Source organism: Thalassophryne amazonica, chromosome 10 (genome assembly GCF_902500255.1).
Source record: "Thalassophryne amazonica chromosome 10, fThaAma1.1, whole genome shotgun sequence".
In the NCBI taxonomy this organism is placed as follows: domain Eukaryota; kingdom Metazoa; phylum Chordata; class Actinopteri; order Batrachoidiformes; family Batrachoididae; genus Thalassophryne; species Thalassophryne amazonica.
This window is the reverse complement of record NC_047112.1, coordinates 54,022,522-54,043,150: the sequence shown is the minus strand read 5'-3', so window position 1 is coordinate 54,043,150 and position 20,629 is coordinate 54,022,522. Positions and strand designations below refer to the sequence as shown.

The 20,629-nt window shown below is 39.1% G+C and overlaps 1 protein-coding gene across 1 annotated transcript in view; it reads left to right on the top strand.

The window, feature by feature from the left end:
- Positions 1 to 20,629, top strand: part of kif14 (kinesin family member 14) — an 83,769-nt gene that overhangs the window by 20,699 nt on the left and 42,441 nt on the right. Inside the window, exons 9-13 of the mRNA XM_034180008.1 lie at positions 9,584 to 9,702; positions 10,066 to 10,238; positions 12,513 to 12,660; positions 15,533 to 15,596; positions 17,599 to 17,783. Coding sequence (XP_034035899.1) covers positions 9,584 to 9,702; positions 10,066 to 10,238; positions 12,513 to 12,660; positions 15,533 to 15,596; positions 17,599 to 17,783 — 689 coding nt within the window. The remainder of the gene's footprint in view (positions 1 to 9,583; positions 9,703 to 10,065; positions 10,239 to 12,512; positions 12,661 to 15,532; positions 15,597 to 17,598; positions 17,784 to 20,629) is intronic.

Here is a 20,629-nt window from a genome sequence, read left to right as displayed (position 1 = left end):
ACCTCCATCCAATTTGGGTGGTGTAGGTAAATCCAAAACAGAAAAATGAGAGTGATTGAAACACTTTTGTTTGTGATATAATGGAAAATGTACACCAAATGGGTTTTTCAATATTAAATTCTAGAGAGCTGCGTGTCGTCACTCTCTCAGAGCTGCGTGTCATCAGAGCGAGCTGCAAAAAGTTTGTACCCGAGTTTTCTGAGGTGGTGTTTGTAGTTGCCATCTGCCACGCCGGTGTTTGCCAACCCGGACAGTGGGAATACCACCTCAACCGGCAACTTAGCCCCGCGACTGGACAGCAACAACGTCTGAGGCCCGCCCAACGTGGTGAATTCACTGAGGCCGCGCGCTGCGTCATTAAAGCCGCGCGTCACGAGTGCCGCTTCCCCGAGGCCTCGTGCAGCCACCGTGGATCCATCAGCGCGGAAACACCGAGGCCGCGCGGCACCAGTGCAGTGCAGATCCATCCCAGTGACAAACAACGCAGGCTGTTAACATCGGCGATCGTCAAGCTGCCCATAAGCCGACCATGGGGCCTAAGAAGGTTCTGACAGCGGAGGAAGGTGACGATATTAAAAAATCTCTGGACTTTCTATCAGAGGAGATTTCTGTTGTGAAGCAGCAACAGAAATCAATCATGGATCTGGTGGAGGAGGTGAAGGCATTACGGCTCCAGAGCGCCGAGAAAGACCGGCATCTGGTGCAGCTGGAAAATAGAGTGGCTGAATTGGAGCAGTACACCAGAATTAACGATGTCATCATCACAGGTCTTCACATCAAACCACGGTCCTACGCACGGGTGGTAACAGATGAGAGCGGAGGGGATCCCAGTGAACAGGAGGTCAGCTCTGTGGAAAAACAGGTTGTTGATTTCCTCCTATCTAAAGGTATAGAAATGGATTTAAATAACATTGAAGCGTGCCACCCTCTGCCCCGGAGAAATGATGGTGATAAACGAACCGTCATCATGAGATTCATCAACAGAAAACACAAAACAGCACTGTTAAAACAAGGAAGAAAACTGAAAGGGACAAATGTATTCATCAATGAACATCTCACCAAACGGAATGCCGACATCGCCAGGAAAGCACGCTTCTTAAAGAAACAGGGAAAAATCCAGCATACATGGACTTCAAACTGTAAAATATTCATCAAACTGAACGGATCACCAGAACAAGCAAAGGTTATGGCAATAAGGAACATCGAGGAGCTGGACAAATATGAACAATAGGTATGAGGACTCAAACACATCACAGCACCATGATGCAGACTGGAGCAACCCACTCATCCACATCATCTACACCCGGAGAAAAGAGAGACATAATGACTAAGGATAATGATCCGTTTATTTCTGCCCAGGAGCTCTGTCTAGATACATTTAATTATAATAGCTCTGCTAACCACCCCTTCGAATCTGAAAATGATCCTGATACCTTTTTCAGTGAGAATATTGTGAGACAGTGCAAATATTTTACAGAAGAACAATTCAAAAATTATAAAATCAATGATGAAGATTCAATTATACATTTCAACAGCAGAAGTCTTTCTCGTAATCTGTCCACTATTAATGAGAACATCCAAAAAACGTTTTTCAGTTATTGCAATTTCAGAAACATGGTTAATTGAGGATAATAAAGATCTGGTATATCTTGATGGTTATGAATTGTTCCTGGTTAATAGGCAGACGAGAAGGGTCGGAGGCGTTGCATTGTTTGTAAGGTCAGATTATAACTGTAAACTCATTAACAACATGTCATTTACAGTGGACAACATCATGGAATGTGTTACCATAGAAATTACATCTATAAACTCCAAAAACATAGTTGTTAGTTGCATTTACAGAGCTCCTGGGTCAAATATTGACAACTTTGAAGACATTATCTTAGGAATGTACAACAAAATCAACAGAAATAAGCATTTATTTGTCTGTGGAGATTTCAATATAGATTTTTTAAACCCTCACAATCATCCACAAATTACCTCATTTATAAACACCTTGTACTGTTTAGGACTGTTTCCAACCATCATTCATCGTAGCAGAATAACTATGGACTCAACAACTCTCATTGACAATATTTTAACTAACGTTATATCCGGTAATCTTAGTGGGGGACTACTGGTCAGTGATATCAGTGATCACTTGCCAGTTTTCTCAGTCTTTGCATTGGAGGGTTGTTGTATGTATCAAAGCAATATCAAATTCATGAGTAGAAAAGTAACACCTGAAACAATTGATAATTTAAGGGAGGATTTATCAAGTCAGAATAGGTCAGATGTTTTTGTTGATGATGTTGACAGGTCATATGATGCTTTCATTTCCATTTTTTTCCAGTTTGTATAATAAACACTGTCCATTTGTTGACAAAATATATAGAAATCAATATAGCAACAAACCATGGATAACTAAGGGGCTTCAGAGGGCATGTAAAAAGAAAAACGTACTATATAAACAGTTCATAAAACTGCGAACTAAGGAAGCTGAAAGTAAGTATAAAACATATAAGAATAAGTTAATCAATATCATGAGACTCAGTAAAAAAATATATTATGAGTTACTTGTCAAAAATAGAAATAACATCAAAAACACATGGAACATATTAAATGAAATAGTAAAAAAAGAATAGAGTAACTAGAGATTATCCTTCATTTTTTCAGAGTAACAACTACATCACGATTGATAACGACGAGTCTATTGCTGAACACTTTAATGAATACTTCGTTAATGTGGGTAAAAATATTGCCAGTAAAATTGACTCATCAACTAATAACGTCTGGGTAAATAATTCAACGTTTAACAAATCTGTTTCAATGTTCATTGGTGGTACTCATGAAAGGGAAATATTTGATCTGGTTCATGGTTCAAAAAGTAAGAAATCGACTGATTTTAATAATTTGGCTTTATTAAAAAAAGTTATTGATTGTATAGTAAAACTGTTCAATTATATTTGCAATATGTCACTAAGTACTGGTAAATTTCCTTCTCAAATGAAAATAGCCAAAGTAATTCCTCTGTTTAAAACTGGTGACAAACACACATTTTCTAATTATAGACCTATATCACTCCTGCCACAATTTTCCAAAATTTTGGAAAAAATATTTGCTTATTTACTGAAGCATAACATCATTTGTGAAGAACAATATGGATTCAGAAGGTCTCGAACTGCATCACATGCTTTGATGGACTTTGTGGAAAGTATAGCAACTGCAGTTGACAATAAACAATACACAATAGGTGTTTTTTTTTTTGTTGTTTTTTTTTGATTTACAGAAAGCGTTTGACACAATTAACCATGGAATACTATTAATTAAACTGCAGAAATATGGAATCAGAGGTCTGGCATATGAATGGATAGCTAGTTATTTACAAGGCAGATTTCAGTATGTTCAATTCAATAATACAAATTCTGAACTCAGGGATGTCACATGTGGGGTGCCGCAGGGCTCAGTGCTGGGTCCTTTGTTGTTTATAATCTATATAAATGATATAAGTTGGGTGTCGAGTTCACTGAGATGTGTCCTTTTTGCGGATGATACAACTGTGTTCTGTAGCGGTGAAAATCTTGAACAGCTTCTGGACATAGTGGAGAAAGAACTGGAAAAATTTAAGGTTTGGTTTGACGCTAATAAGTTGTCACTCAACCTTGGGAAAACTAAATGTATTATATTTGGAAATAAACAGGCACCCAAATGTAAAAATTTAACTATAAACAATAAGGAAATTGAGTTAGTAACAGAGAATAAATTTTTAGGTGTTATAATTGATAATAAACTTAGCTGGAAACCACATATAAATTATGTGAAATCAAAATTGTCAAAAACTATAGCCATTTTGTATAAAGCCAAAGACCTACTGCCGCAAGAAGGGTTACGTACTTTATATCATTCTCTGATGGTACCATATATGACATATTGTGTTGAGTCATGGGAAAACACTTACATATCAAATACCAATCCAATATTCCTTTTGCAAAAACGAGCCATACGAATCATCTGCAATTAACAATATCGTGAACCAACTCATTCTCTATTTGTCTTTAAATTTATTAAAATTCATAGATTTGGTCGATTACATTACAATTCAATTACAATTTATTTCGAGCGAAAAACCAAGCCTTACCGAGACATGTCCAGAGTCTGTTCCGATTGAGGGAATCCAGATATAGTTGAAGAGGTTGTGCAATTTTTATGAAACCACCAGTAAGAACAAATGTAAAGGGTTTTTGTGTGTCTGTGGTTGGGGTGAGGAAATGGAACAAATGTTCAACAGAGGTTAGAATGAGTAGTACCTTAGTAAGATTTAAGAAACTACTCAAAAAGAACATTATGTCTAAGTATCATAAAGAAGCAAATATAATTTGATTTATATGGAATGTTCAATTTATAAGTGGGACTTATTGTATATTTGAATGTGTGGGTATGTATATGCGTATGTAGATATATAGATATGGGTAGGTTTATATGTATATAAGTGACTGTGTATATGTATGTATATATTTATGTTTGTAAAGTATATACGTATGTATATAGGTATATATGGCACAGCCCAAGCAGAGGGTCACCCCCAAGAGCCTGGTCTGCTTGAGGTTTCTTCCTTATAGGGAGTTTTTCCTCACCACAGTTGCCTAGTGCTTGCTCTGGGGGTTGGTAAGGTTAGTCCTTACTGGCGTAAAGTGCCTTGATTCGACTTTCTTGTGATCTGGTACTATATAAATATAATTATAAGTGAATAGTATGTCTGTGTGTCGACATGTAGTAGTGAATTTGTATTTATGTAAATATGACTGATTAGAATTGTTGGACTTGTACTAGCAGGGGTGGGCGCTAATAAGCTTTGCTTCAGCCCACACCCTTTCGGACTCACTAGTTTTGTCTGCGTTTGTTTGTGGAATTGTTCATTTTTTTTCTATTTGAATATTTTGTGTGCCGAATAAAAAAAACTTTGTCGCTTTGTCACTTGTCAAATGTCCACAATCCAGATCAGATCTGGTTTAAACTTTGTCAGGCAACTGTCACTCACTTTGAAATATGAGAGTGATTGGGGCATGTTTGTTTAAGATGTAATGTAAAATATACATTTAATGGGGTTTTAAATGTTAAATTTAAATGGCCATAAAATCTGTAATCCAAATCAGAGCCAGATGAAACCTTGTCAGTCGATAAAGGATACCATCCTGCAAAACTGGTGACAAATATGAAAGAAATTTGATCTATTTTGAAAGAGTTATGAATTTTTGAATTTTCTTCAATGTTAAAGGATAGTGATTTGTCCAATTTTCCAAGTTTTTTTTTAATTGTCATAATATATGAAAAATTGTGGGTTACAGGCTGTTCACAAACAGACAAACCATTGGGTGAAACCATAACCTCTGCCCAACCCTGTTGGCGGAGGTTATAATTATTCATTCAGATACAGCTGCAGCAAATAGAAATTTGTCTACACATAAATTGCTGGATGGGCACTTGGAGAGCACATTCATCTCTCAAGGTTGAACAGTTTCACATGATAAAATTATGATAACTTACATACTATTTAAATTTTATACTTGTGATGGTACTGACAGGTTTCAAGATAAGTACTGTAATACCAAGACCAACCAGCAGGTTAGCACCTGCTGCATAGCTGTGTGGTGTGGTAACAGTGCAGAACAGGACAGGAGGGGCTTGCAGAAAGTGGTGGGGCTTGCCCAGCAGGTCAGTGTGGATCTGCTATCACTGCTGGACCTGTATGACATGAGGGTGCTTAAATGAGCCAGGAATGTCATACATGAGCCCACCCATCCCATTCACAAATTCTTCAGCCTGATGAAATCTGGCAAGCGGTACCAGAGTGTGGCTGCCAGGACCTTCAGGCTAAGGGACAACTTATTCTTACAGGCAGTGAGATTAGTCATTTGACTTCAGCCACTACCACTCCCTCCAGTGCCATCTGGAGCAGAGAAATCCTCATGCTTGTCATTGACAGACTTTTTTTTTTAAATACAATATATATTTATTATTTTTGCTATTGAAGTCTTTTTACCCCTAACCCCATGTTCATTGAGTGGAGTGCACAAAGTAAGAATTTCATTGTGCTGTAATGCATGGATGACAATAAAGTATCTTGTCAAAGGTCAACCATCTCTTTGTCCAACCACAAAAGACTCTGACCAAGAGACTATCAGAATTACATTCAAAATTTCTTCAGCAGTGCCTTCACAAAGATGCTTTTTTTTTTTTAAGTCGTGTAGTTTGGAAAGTGTAATTTAATTTGTTGGATGGAGAAATGGGGTTGATACTGGTTACTGATGGAGTAAACCTAACATACTGGTAATGCATTATATCTTGCTGTGCTACAAGTCACGTCACAGCCTTCCACACCCCATAGGTCGGTGAATCAGATGCTTCTGTACGTTCCTCGATCCTTCCTAAAAACTAAGGGAGGTCGAGCTGTCAAGGTCATAAAACTGGAAATCAGCTATGTTATATTGTCACTGTCTATAGGCCTCCTGGCCCATATTCTGATTTTTTTAGATGAATTTGGCGCGTTCATCTCTTGTCTTTCAACTAGTGTAGACAATATTTTGATTATTGGTGACTTTAACATTCATATAAATAAGCCCTCTGATCCCCTTGGTAAATCATTTATGGAAATCAGGGAAGCACTAGGATTTCAGCAGTTCATTCATGGTTCAATGCATATCAGTGGTAATACTCTGGATTTGGTTCTTGCACGTGGCCTTGCTATCACAAATATCGACATCCTGCCTCTTGCATCTGCGGTCTCTGACCACTCGCTTATTAGGTTTACCTTTACGCTGCCGCGTTTAGTGGAGCAACAACCTTGCCTATTATTGCGGCGACGTATTAAACCTTCAACTTTGACTGAACTCAAAGTGAGACTACCAGAAATCTTGACTTCAAGCTTGATGAATTTTCACTCGGTAGACAGCCTTGCGGATAGCCTGAATTTAGTGCTAAAAACCACACTCGATAAGACTGCGCCTCCTCTATTAAGGTCATGCCTTCCCAAGGCACAGACACCTTGGTTCAACAGTTATTTGCATGACCTTAGGCAGAAGGCTAGAGTGTTGGAACGGAAATGGCGTAGTTCCAAACGAGAGGTGTTCCACTTTGCATGGCATGATGCTGTCTTAGATAATAAGCATGCACTACTGGCTACAAAGTGTGTCTATTATTCTGATTTGATCAATAAAAACAAGCATAACGCAAAGGTTTTGTTTGAAACTGTGGCATTTCTCATTCATGGACAGCCACCTGTTATTCACTTTCCCTTTTCAGCACAGGATTTCTTGGACTATTTTGAGAAGAAAATTGAGGATATTAGGTTGAGCATATCTCAGCAGGCTTTGGTCCAACCACTGCATACTGCTATGGAGGTGGATGCGCCCACTGAGGTGTTACCCCAGATTTACAGATTTTGATGGTATCTCACTTGGCGCGCTGACAAAGCTCATGACGTCTACAAAAAGTACATCTTGTTTACTTGATGCTATACCAACAAAACTATTTAAGGACCTGTGGCCCATTCTTGGACCGACTGAGCTGGAAATTATAAATCTCTCATTAACTTCTGGATCTGTTCCTAAATGTTTCAAGTCTGCAGTGATCAAACCATTACTTAAGAAATCCAATCTCGACCCTAGTGTATTGAAGAATTATAGACCGATATCTAATTTATCATTTTGTTCTAAAATCCTGGAAAAAGTGGTTTCGCGACAGCTTGTGGACTACCTCACTGAGAATAATCTTTTTGAGCCACTGCAGTCTGCTTTTAGAAAATATCACTCCACAGAGACAGCACTTACTAAAGTAGTGAATGACTTTTTGCGAGCAATGGACTCAGATACCACTACAGTCTTGGTGCTGCTGAATCTTAGTGCTGCGTTTGATACTGTGGATCATCATATTTTACTCAATAGGCTGGAAAATCACTTTGGGATTACTGGAACTGCTCTTGCCTGGTTGACGTCATACCTGTCCAGTCGCTCTTACTACGTATTGTGTAATGGCATCTCCTCTGATTGTAGGGACATGAAGTTTGGGGTTCCTCAGGGATCCTTTTTAGGCCCCCTGCTTTTTTCCCTTTATGTAGCATCTCTTGGGAATATACTGCGGCGCTTTGGGATTTCCTTTCATTGCTATGCTGATGACACTCAATTGTATATGCCAATAACTGCTGGTAATCTCACTCATATAAAATCTTTGGAAGATTACCTTGCATCAGTAAGAAGTTGGATGTCTAATAACTTCCTACTTTTAAATTCTGATAAGACTGAAGTTATCGTTCTTGGTCCAGCAAGGTATCGGCATAAATATGATCAGCTAGCACTTAGCTTAGGTCCGTGTGTTATACATCATACGGATAAAGTGAGGAACCTTGGAGTAATTTTTAATCCTACGTTGTCCTTTGATCTCCACATTAGAGACATTACGAGGACTGCTTTCTTCCATTTATAAAATATAGCGAAGATTCGTCCCATCCTGTCTATGGCTGATGCTGAGACTTTGATTCATGCATTTGTCTCTTCTAGATTGGACTATTGTAATGCTCTATTTTCTGGTTTACCGCAGTCCAGGATTAGGGGTCTTCAACTAGTTCAAAACGCTGCTGCCAGGCTTTTGACACAAAGCAGAAAGTTTGACCAAATTAAACCCGTTATGGCATCCCTGCACTGGCTTCCTGTTCCTGCAAGATCAGATTTTAAAGTACTGTTATTAGTTTATAAAATCGTTCATGGACTTGCACCTCCCTATCTGGCTGACCTGGTAAGCCCTTATGTACCAGCTCGGGCCCTGCGTTCTCAGGGTGCAGGACTTCTGTGTGTTCCCAGGGTGAATAAAAAGTCTGCCGGTCACAGAGCTTTCTCCTACCGTGCCCCAGCTCTGTGGAACGATCTCCCAGCACACATTCGGCAGTCGGATACTGTGGAGAGTTTTAAGTCGTTTAAAGACTCATTTGTTTTCTCTGTTTTATCATTAGTATTATGAAGTATTTTTATTCTTGTATTCTTTTATGGTTGTCTTTCTTTTATAGTCGTTTTTTATTGTGTTTTAAATTTTTAATTGTTTTTTGTGTGAAGCACCTTGAGACGATTTTATCGTGAATTGGCACTATATAAATTAATACATTTGAATTTGAGTTTTTGCAGTTGAGGCTCCCATTTTGTGGAAAGTGCTACCTTTCATGGTGCGGACTGTGAATAGCCTTTCCAGTTTTAAAACACTTCTCAAGTCTCACTTGTTCACCTTGGCCTTTGGCTGAGTAAAACCACTTTTATTGGGTCCTTTATCTGTTTTATTTCACTGTATTATTGTTGTTTTTATTGCTTTTTATTATTTTTATTGTTGTGCCTATTTTACTGTAAAGCACTTTGGGGGGCCATTGGCATTGTAAATGTGCTATATAAATAAAGTTGACATTGACTTCTAGAAAATGTCACAAAGGTACAGTTTCTGTTAGATCCTGATGTTGAAATTTGCATCAACCCTTAATTTTTGAAAAGTCAAAGATATCGTGTACATTCAAGCTATGTTTGTTTTGTCAAAAACAAGGCTACTTTCTGTGAATCTTGTGTCACTGTAGGAAGGTGCTAGCATCAACAAGTCCCTGCTCACCCTTGGAAAGGTCATCTCTGCCCTGTCGGAACAGGCACTGACCAGGACGAAGGTCTTCATACCTTACAGAGAGTCTGTCCTCACATGGTGAGAGAGCAGCATGCTTGTACATGTGCAGCTATTATGAAATATGTGCAAAAATTGGCTGCAGTTCAATATAGTACACCAAAATTGTACTTTGTGTATGAACTTATTGGAAGAAGGAAATTTGTGTACAGATTTTCACTGTTTATTTTAAAGTAATCTGGGGGCACAAAAATTGTCTCCAGTGACAAAACAATGACATAATTAACAAAAAGTAGTTGGTTTGTTTCTGCACTATATCTCTTGTACGTATTTAGTTTTACTGATTATGCTGGAAGTGCCAGGCCATTGTCTGAAATTTCTGTATTCTAGAATTCCCAAATTGATGACCAGCTCCTTTGACTAATATTTCTTTTTTAAATGCAGGTTATTGAGAGAGAGCCTTGGTGGCAACTCTAAGACGGCCATGATTGCCACATTGAGCCCTGCAGACAGCAGCGTAGAGGAAAGCCTGAGTACCCTGCGCTACGCCCAACAGGCTCGCATGATTATCAATGTGGCCAAGGTCAATGAGGACACCAGTGCCAAGCTGATCAGAGGTCAGATGCTCTAAATATCATAGTCACTAAGCCTACATACAAGATGAATTTGATATGACTCTGGACTCATTTTAATTTGAGTCACCTTTTGTGAGGTAAATGAAGGCAAATGCATTTCTTGAAGCCAGCAAGTAGCAGCTGTTACACAGATTTTTGGCTTCAGCAGTCACTTGGCTCAGATGTGATGCAGATCCTGACAGCGAGGTGGTTGACTTGACTTTGAACATGACATACAGGGTCTACAAGATTATCCAGGTTCTGACAGGAAGTTTTCAGTCTGAGGGGAAATTATTAAAATCTGAAACTTTTTTGTTGCTGTACATGTAAAATAGGCCATTGTGTCCTTTGATAAACGTTTTGGTGGGTGACATGGATTTTCTGAACAAGATGTGAAATTTCAGCTGTGAATTGCCAAAAGGCACATGAGAAACTTGATGCTGCACTTGTTCTGTTTTCTTGGATGCAAATCCTTCTCTGTTTCACCCATCATGAAGCTGTGACTCATGGTGTAATACGCATAAGTTGTACCATGTGGTTCAGCCAGTCACAGACAAAAAAAAAATCTATAACTCCTTCAGAGTTTGTCTTGATGTCTTCTCTAACTAGAGACAGTTTCTGAGACCTGCCTACTCCAAACAGATTTGCTGTAGAGCATCACACTGTTTGGATTTCTTAATGAATGATGCAAATGAAATCCAATAAACATCAGCAGCTTGGAAGTGTTCATGTATCTTTCCCCCAACTTGTTTAAAGGAAAGTGGCAGACAAAACAAAAAAAAAAACGTGAGTTATCATCTCATCTTCAACTGCTTATCTGAGATTAGGCTGCAGGGGCAACAGCTCCAGCAGGGGACCCCACCTGCTGGCTTGGGGAATACCGAGGTATTCCCAGGCCAGTGTGGAGATATAATCTCTCCACCTAGTCCTGGGTCTTCCCCGGGGTCTCCTTCCAGATGGATGTGCCTGGAACACCTCCCTAGGGAGGTGCCCAGGGGGCATTCTTACCAGATGCCCAAACCACCTCAGCTGGCGACTATCACTGCAAAGGAGCCGCAGCTCTACTCCGAGCTCCTCATAGATGACCGAGCTTCTCACCCCACCTTAAAATATGATTTGCGTAAAAAAAAATTCTTACATTTACAGTACTTTGTTCAATTACTCTGAAAATGAAGGGACTGTGTGCAAGTCTGCACGACAAGCATAAAAGTAAGTCTCTTTGGCTGCTCCATTGTTTGCACTCGAGGTCGCCAGAGCAAATCTGAGGTAGACCCGCATGTTGATTTGGCACAAGTTTTATGCCGGATGCCCTTTCTGACACAAGTATATTCTTGATTATCTAATTTCAACCCCATTTTGGTGTAGAGAGGTGAAAAAAATGGTCCCTGTCCAATTGCCTGATTATAAAGAGAAAAATGTTCAGGATTTTCATTTCCATGCTGGCAAAGAAAGGTAACTTTTGGGACAGTGTCAAAGTTACATGTGTGTAGCAAGTGTTTATTTATTTATTTATTTTTTTAAAGCAATAGTGCTGGTATTACAGTAATGTGCAACATTTTGTGATCATGTTACTGTTATGTATGTGAATAGTGTTATGGATCAGCATCCACTATGATTTCTGTATGGCTCTTTCCCTGTTGTGTGATTGGTTAATCTCAGTCTTCGGTGTGTGTGTGTGTGTGTGTGTGTGTGTGTGTGTGCGTGTGCGTGCGTGCGTGCGTGTCTGTGTGTCTGTCTTCTTATCTATGTCTCATGTTTTTAGTCTCCTTCTCCTCCCTGTACCCCTCCTGTCTCTCCATCCATAACTAGCCTGTGCACTATTCTGTTCAGTTTAAGGCCTGGCCCTAACCTTGCCTCCAGGCCATATTTATGCACTGTCAGCTGCACATGGCAGCTAACTGTCATGCAAGTATTATTTTTCATAAGATGATCTGACTGCTGTTTGACATTTTAAACACTAAGGGGCGCTGTTGCTGACGTTTTCTGACGCGTTAGCTGTCAGTGTGAACTGGTTGCTCTGTATAACTGGAATATTCACACATCAGGTCTGTGTTGCCCAATAAATTGACTTTAATAAGCCACCTCACTGAGAAGCTCATTCATTCCAAGTGTTTTGTAGCTTCTGTTAAAGTCAGTTTTTGAAATACAGCAAATCATGTCTGAGGAATCTTATGGTCATATTCTTATTTTATGAAGCTACTGATTTAGTGGTGTTTGTTTAATTTAGTGTCTAATATTTTGTCTACACTAATAACCTTTTGGACTTTTTCATTTTAGAGCTCAAGGCAGAGGTGGAAAAGCTGCGAGCAGCCCAGATGAGCTCTCAGGGTATCGAACCAGAGAGGGTCCGACTCTTCCAGCAGGAGATCACCACTTTAAAGAATAAACTCTACCAGCAAGAGAGAGAAATGATGGAGGCTAACCGGTCAGTGTGTTACCGAGAGTAGCGTTTTTGTTTTTATTCTTTTTCTTTATTAATTTGACCTGGCAGTTTAGAAATTATCAGTTTGATTTTTGAGAGGATTAAAGTGAAATTTGTCATTAGGTTGCACATTTAAAAAAAGGGGGGGGGGGGTAGTATTTAGCATGTAATCTAACCCACCGTATTCCTTACATATGTAGGTATTTTGTTTGCATTCATGTCACTTATTATTAATGGAATTTTTTAATTTAACACCATAGCATACTTTCTTATATTTAAATGGTCCATGTTTATCTTGTTGAATGTGATAATGTAAATTTTTAAAAAAATGGGCAAATCAAATTTGATCGATTTGTACAAGTTGGAAATTCAAGCCTCTCCTAAGAACACAGAACAAAAATAGTCGATCACTTGAGAGTCGCAATTCGAAGTGATCAGCTTTTTAGATGTTATTTATTTCAAATGTTTTCATACAAGATGGGATGTTTTGGGCCTTGTTGAACATGTAATTGATGCACTTTTTCTTACCACTAAACCTGGCTGAAAATTACACAATGATACGATTGGAATTTGTTACAGCAGGTGTGTACAGAAACTCATGCCATATCAGAGTGTATACATTGTAATTGATGGGATTTTGTTCCATTTGTTGGTCATGATGGTGCCGTATTGCATGGGTTTGAGCATGCTCACAACTTCTGCAGTATGACCTGTGCTGTATTTCATTATAGTTTATAGCAAGTTGTTAAATACAGGCAAAGGAGAAACACTCTGCATTTCCACATGATGATGCAGATCTGTATGCATGGCACACTCACCGGTTTCCAAATGTCGCAGTGTTGTAGGTCCACCCTCTGCAGTATGCATATCAGAAGCATCAGCGTTCCGTATGACTAATTGAGGTGAGGTGTACATGGATGATCCCACTCTTGAGACCATGAATGGGAGCAGGCTGGCTGTAAGAAATATGTACAGTAGTGTTCAGAATAATAGTAGTGCTATGTGACTAAAAAGATTAATCCAGGTTTTGAGTATATTTCTTATTGTTACATGGGAAACAAGGTACCAGTAGATTGTCACAAATCCAACAAGACCAAGCATTCATGATATGCGCACTCTTAAGGCTATGAAATTGGGCTATTAGTAAAAAAAAAAAAGTAGAAAAGGGGGTGTTAACAATAAGAGTAGCATCTGCTGTTGACGCTACAAACTCAAAACTATTATGTTCAAACTGCTTTTTTAGCAATCCTGTGAATCACTAAACTAGTATTTAGTTGTATAACCACAGTTTTTCATGATTTCTTCACATCTGCGAGGCATTAATTTTGTTGGTTTGGAACCAAGATTTTGCCTGTTTACTAGTGTGCTTGGGGTCATTGTCTTGTTGAAACACCCATTTCAAGAGCATGTCCTCTTCAGCATAAGGCAACATGACCTCTTCAAGTATTTTGACATATCCAAACTGATCCATGATACCTGTATGCGATATATAGGCCCAACACCATCGTAGGAGAAACATGCCCATATCATGATGCTTGCACCACCATGCTTCACTGTTTTCACTGTGAACTGTGGCTTGAATTCAGAGCTTGGGGGTCGTCTCACAAACTGTCTGCGGCCCTTGGACCCAAAAAGAAAAATTATTTTTTTATTCTTTTTATTCATCAGTCCACAAAATATTCCTCCATTTCTCTTTAGGCCAGTTGATGTGTTCTTTGGCAAATTGTAACCTCTTCTGCACGTCTTTTATTTAACAGAGGGACTTTGCGGGGGATTCTTGCAAATAAATTAGCTTCACACAGGCGTCTTCTAATTGTCACAGCACTTACAGGTAACTCCAGACTGTCTTTGATCATCCTGGAGCTGATCAATGGATGAGCCTTTGCCATTCTGGTTATTCTTCTATCCATTTTGATGGTTGTTTTCCATTTTCTTCCACGCGTCTGTTTTTTTTTTTTCCATTTTAAAGCAATGGAGATCATTGTAGATGAGCAGCCTATAGTTTTTTGCACCTGCGAATAAGTTTTCCCCTCTCCAATCAACTTTTTATCAAACTATGCTGTTCTTCTGAACAAGGTCTTGAACGTCCCATTTTCCTCAGGCTTTCAAAGAGAAAAGCATGTTCAACAGGTGCTGGCTTCATCTTTAAATAGGGGACACCTGATTCACACCTGTTTGTTCCACAAAATTGACAAACTCACTGACTGAATGCCACACTACTATTATTGTGAACACCCCCTTTTCTGCTTTTTTTTTTTTTTTTTTTTTTCTTTACTAATAGCCCAATTTCATAGCCTTAAGAGTGTGCATATCATGAATGCTTGGTCTTGTTGGATTTGTGAGAATCTACTAAATCTACTGGTACCTTGTTTCCCATGTAACAATAAGAAATATACTCAAAACCTGGATTAATCTTTTTAGTCACATAGCACTACTATTATTCTGAACACTACTGTACACCCCCTGGAATGACTGGTATCTACGTATAGTCTCCTGCCAGCTCATGCATGAACTGTTCAATTTACATTTCAGTACTGTGAAATGTAAATGTTTGAACATGCTTGAAATAAATAATAATATAAAAGCCTCCTTTTCTCTAAGGAGTGGAGAGTTGTCCTCATATGTGCTACATGGGTCTTCTGTGATACTCTGCTGTCATGGGTTAACATATGATCATATTACATCATTGTCTGGTGTGTGCCTCCTTAAGTAGGCATTGTTTTTGCTGCATATTCTTTACATTTATATTAATTTTGTGTAGTTTCTCCTTTCCATTTTATGTTATCGCTGTCAAAGTCCAGAAGTGCATGAAACATAAATTAGGAACAGAGGAACATTGAATTTTATTTGTTTATTTCTGTATTTTTTTTGGCAGGGCTTGGAGAGAGAAGCTTGAACAAGCAGAAATACGCAAACGTGAAGAGACCAAAGAGTTGCAGGTAACCTGTGCTGAGCATGACTGTTTATATATATATATATATATGTATGTGTGTGTGTGTGTGTGTGTGTGTGTATATGTATATATATATATATGTATGTATATATGTATATGTATATGTGTATATATGTATATGTATATATATATGTATATGTATATATATGTATATGTATATATATATATGTGTGTGTGTGTGTGTATATACACTGAAGAAAATAAGCATTTGAACACCCTGCGATTTTGCAAGTTCTCCCACTTAGAAATCATGGAGGGGTCTGAAATTTTCATCTTAGGTGCATGTCCACTGTGAGAGACATAATCTAAAAAAAAAAAAAAAAAAAATCTGGAAATCACAATGTATGATTTTTTTTTAATAATTTATTTGTATGTTACTGCTACAAATAAGTATTTGAACACCTGTGAAAATCAATGTTAATATTTGGTACAGTAGCCTTTGTTTGCAATTACAGAGGTCAAACGTTTCCTGTAGTTTTTCACCAGGTTTGCACACACTGCACCAGGGATTTTGGTCCACTCCTCCATACAGATCTTCTCCAAATCTTTCAGGTTTGGAGTTTCAGCTCCCTCCAAAGATTTTCTATTGAGTTCAGGTCAGGACTGTCCAGGCCACTCCAGGATATTGAAATGCTTCTTAGGGAGCCCCCCTTAGTTGCCCTGGCTGTGTGTTTGGGGTCATTGTCATGCTGGAAGACCCAGCCATGACCCATCTTTAATGCGCTTACTGAGGGATGGCGGTTGTTTGCCAAAATCTCGCAATACATGACCCCATCCATCCTCCCTTCAATACGGTGCAGTCGTCCTGTCCCTTTTGCAGAAGAGCACCCCCAGAGTATGATGTTTCCACCCCCATGCTTCACGGTTGGGATGGTTTTCTTGGGGTTGTTCTCATCCTTTAAACATGGTAAGTGGAGTTGATTCCAAAAAGCTCTATTCTGGTCTCATCTGACCACATGACGTTCTCCCATGCCTCCTCTGGATCATCCAGATGGTCACTGGTGAACTTCAAACGGGCCTGGACATGTGCTGGCTTGAGCAGGGGGACCTCGCTGCCCTGCAGGATTTTAAACCATGACAGCATCATGTGTTACTAATGTAATCTTTGTGACTGTGGTCCCAGCTCTCTTCAGGTCATTGACCAGGTCCTCCTGTGTAGTTCTGAGCTTTCTCAGAATCATCCTTACCCCATAAAGTGAGATCTTGCATGGAATCCCAGACCGAGGGAGATTGACAGTCATCTTGTATTTCTTCCACTTTCTAATAAATAATCATAACAGTTGTTGTCTTCTACCAAGCTGCTTGCTTGTTGTCCTGTAGTCCATCCCAGCCTTGTGCAGGTCTACAGTTTTGTCCCTGGTGTCCTTAGACAGCTCTTTGGTCTTGGCTATGGTGGACAGGTTGGAGTGTGATTGATTGAGTGTGTGAACAGGTGTCTTTTATACAGGTAAGAAGTTCAAACAGGTGCAGTTAATACAGGTAAAGAGTGCAGAATAAGAGGGCTTCTTAAAGAAAAATTAACAGGTCTGTGTGAGCCAGAATTCTTGCTGGTTGGTAGGGGATCAAATGCTTATTTGCAGCAGTAACATACAATAAATTATTAAAAAAAGCATACATTGTGATTTCCGGATATTTTTTTTTAGATTATGTCTCTCACAGTGGACATGCACCTAAGATGAAAATTTCAGACCCCTCCATGTTTTCTAAGTGGGAGAACTTGCAAAATCGCAGGGTGTTCAAATACTTATTTTCCTCACTGTGTGTGTGTGTGTGTGTCCATTGCACCTTTGCTTGTAATGTGAGTTTGGAAAAAACAGCTGGAATAAATATTTCTCTGTTCCATCAGTAACATTGGTTTATGTTACAGATTTTTGCAGAAAACGTTTGAAAGACTACAAGAAAATGGAATTATTTAGTATATACTATATACAGGGAGGAACCTAGTTTTCTGTTTTTTGTTTTTGTTTTTTTTTCTCTGTTGTTTTTAGAAAGCAGGTATCACATTCAAAGTGGACAACCGTCTTCCAAACCTGGTGAACCTAAACGAGGACCCACAGCTTTCTGAGATGCTTCTCTACATGATCAAGGAAGGTCGAACCACAGTAGGCAAATTCAAGTCTAAGGGCTCTCATGACGTCCAGCTGACAGGAGTCCTCATTGCTGACCAGCACTGGTGAGCATTATTGTTATGATGTAGAAACATCGGAACCACTCACTCATCTTCAACTGCTTTTCCGGGTTCGGGTCGCGGGGGCAACAGCTCCAGCAGGGGACCCCAAACTTCCCTTTCCCAGGCCACATTGACCACCTCTGACTTGGGGATCCCGAGGAATTCCCAGGCCAGTGTGGAGATATAAATAAGGACCATGATGGAAAATTTGAACTTAATTTAAATTAATATGTTATGTGTAGTAAAGACTTTGCACAAAATCACCAAATGAGACTCTTAAGTGTTTTAGCTGTGATCAGTTGTTTAAAATATGTTATTAAAAGTGTCCAGAAAAGTTAGAGAGAATCAAGTCCTAATGCAACAGTTTTTATTTTGCTAGCTAAAGGAAGCAGTATCACAGGGTCCCTGCAACACAGAAAACACCAGGAGTGCTTTGAATACATAAAAGATGACAATCATTTTTATAGAGTTCAGGGGTCAGTGTCTCCATCCCAAGTGGGGGACCTTCCAAAATTAGCAAATCTTACACCAATAAAAACAGCTGTTAATGACATAATTTTTCCAGCAATATGCAGGTGTGAGGAGACCACTTCATGGAAAATCACCAGGCCTGTGAGTTCAGCTCTGGGTCATCAGGCCCTGAATCACAGAAATTAAACAATCCTTTAAAACCCAAAGTATCATCATTTTCTAGCAGTATGTATGGTTTTAATCCAATATTCATTTTCTTAAAAAATTGTTTTACTGAAATTACACCATTAAATCCAAATTCTGGCCTTATAGATTCCTTTTAGAGAAATCATACATTTTGCCCACAACTTACAGTGAGGAAAATAAGTATTTGAACACCCTGCGATTTTGCAAGTTCTCCCACTTAGAAATCATGGAGGGGTCTGAAATTTTCATCTTAGGTGCATGTCTACTGTGAGACATATAATCTAAAAAAAAAAAAAAAAATCCGGAAATCACATTGTATGATTTTTTTTTTACATTTTTTATTAGAATTTATTTGTATATTACTGCTGCAAATAAGTATTTGATCACCTACCAACCAGCAAGAATTCTGATCACACAGACCTGTTCATTTTTCTTTAAGAAGCCATCTTATTCTGCACTCTTTACCTGTATTAAATGCACCTGTTTGAACTTGTTACCTGTATAAAAGACACCTGTTCACACACTCAATCAATCACACTCCATCCTGTCCACCATAGCCAAGACCAAAGAGCTGTCTAAGGACACCAGGGACAAAACTGTAGACCTGCACAAGGCTGGAATGGACTACAGGACAACAGGCAAGCAGCTTGGTAGAAGACAACAACTGTTATGATTATTTATTAGAAAGTGGAAGAAACACAAGATGACTGTCAATCTCCCTCAGTCTGGCTTTCCATGCAAGATCTCACTTTGTGGGGTAAGGATGATTCTGAGAATGCTCAGAACCACACAGGAGGACCTGGTCAATGACCTGAAGAGAGCTGGGACCACAGTCACAAAGATTACATTAGTAACACATGATGCTGTCATGTTTAAAATCCTGCAGGGCAGCAAGGTCCCCCTGCTCAAGCCAGCACATGTCCAGGCCCGTTTGAAGTTCACTAGTGACCATCTGAATGATCCAGAGGAGGCATGGGAAAAGGTCATGTGGTCAGATGAGACCAGAATAGAGCTTTTTGGAATAAACTCCATTTACCATGTTTAGAGGATGAGAACAACCCCAAGAAAACCATCCCAACCGTGAAGCATGGGGGTGGAAACATCATACTCTGGGGGTGCTCTTCTGCAGAGGGGACAGGACAACTGCACTGTATTGAAGGGAGGATGGATGGGGTCATGTATTGCGAGATTTTGGCAAACAACCTCCTTCCCTCAGTAAGAGCATTGAAGATGGGTCATAGCTGGGTCTTCCAGCATGACAACGACCCCAAACACACAGCCAGGGCAACTAAGGTGGGGCTCCGTAAGAAGCATTTCAAGGTCCTGGAGTGGCCTGGCCAGTCTCCAGACCTAAACTCAATAGAAAATCTTTGGAGGCATCTGAAACTCCAAACCTGAAAGATCTAGAGAAGATCTGTATAGAGGAGTGGATCAAAATCCCTGCTGCAGTGTGTGCAAACCTGGTGAAAAACTACAGGAAACATTTGACCTCTGTAATTGCAAACAAAGGCTACTGTACCAAATATTAACACTGATTTTCACAGGTGTTCAAATACTTATTTGCAGCAGTAACATACAAATAAATTATTTAAAAAATCATGCATTGTGATTTCCGGATTTTTTTTTTGTTTGTTTGTTTGTTTTTTTTGTTTTAGATTATATCTCTCACAGTGGACGTGCATCGAAGATGAAAATTTCAGACTCCTCCATGATTTCTAAGTGGGAGAACTTGCAAAATCGCAGGGTGTTCAAATACTTATTTTCCTCACTGTATTTCCCTCTAAACACCTGTTAATGGTTATCTGTACTGCAAAACAAAACCATATTCTGGTATTTGCATATCATCATTATAAGTTTGTTATTAGCACACCATCTGTCTTTGGCAAAAAATTACACCACATATGTTATCCTGAAGGATAAAGAATGTAGTGTTAGGTTCCAGTCGACACCTGGTTTTGTAGAGGACACTGTGTTCAAATACAGCTCCAGCTGTTCCCTTTGTAGGGAATCAAGAAATGTCCAGAGATTCCCCGGTGACAAAATGGGGAAACCCCAATGCCAAAAACAAATATGGCTGCTCTTGGTTATGATTTTTTTTTTTTTTTGGCTATAAAACTGACAAAGTTTCCATATTACAGCACAAAAATATTTGTAATGTCATAATATCCAAGCAAAAAATGTAAAGTAGGTAC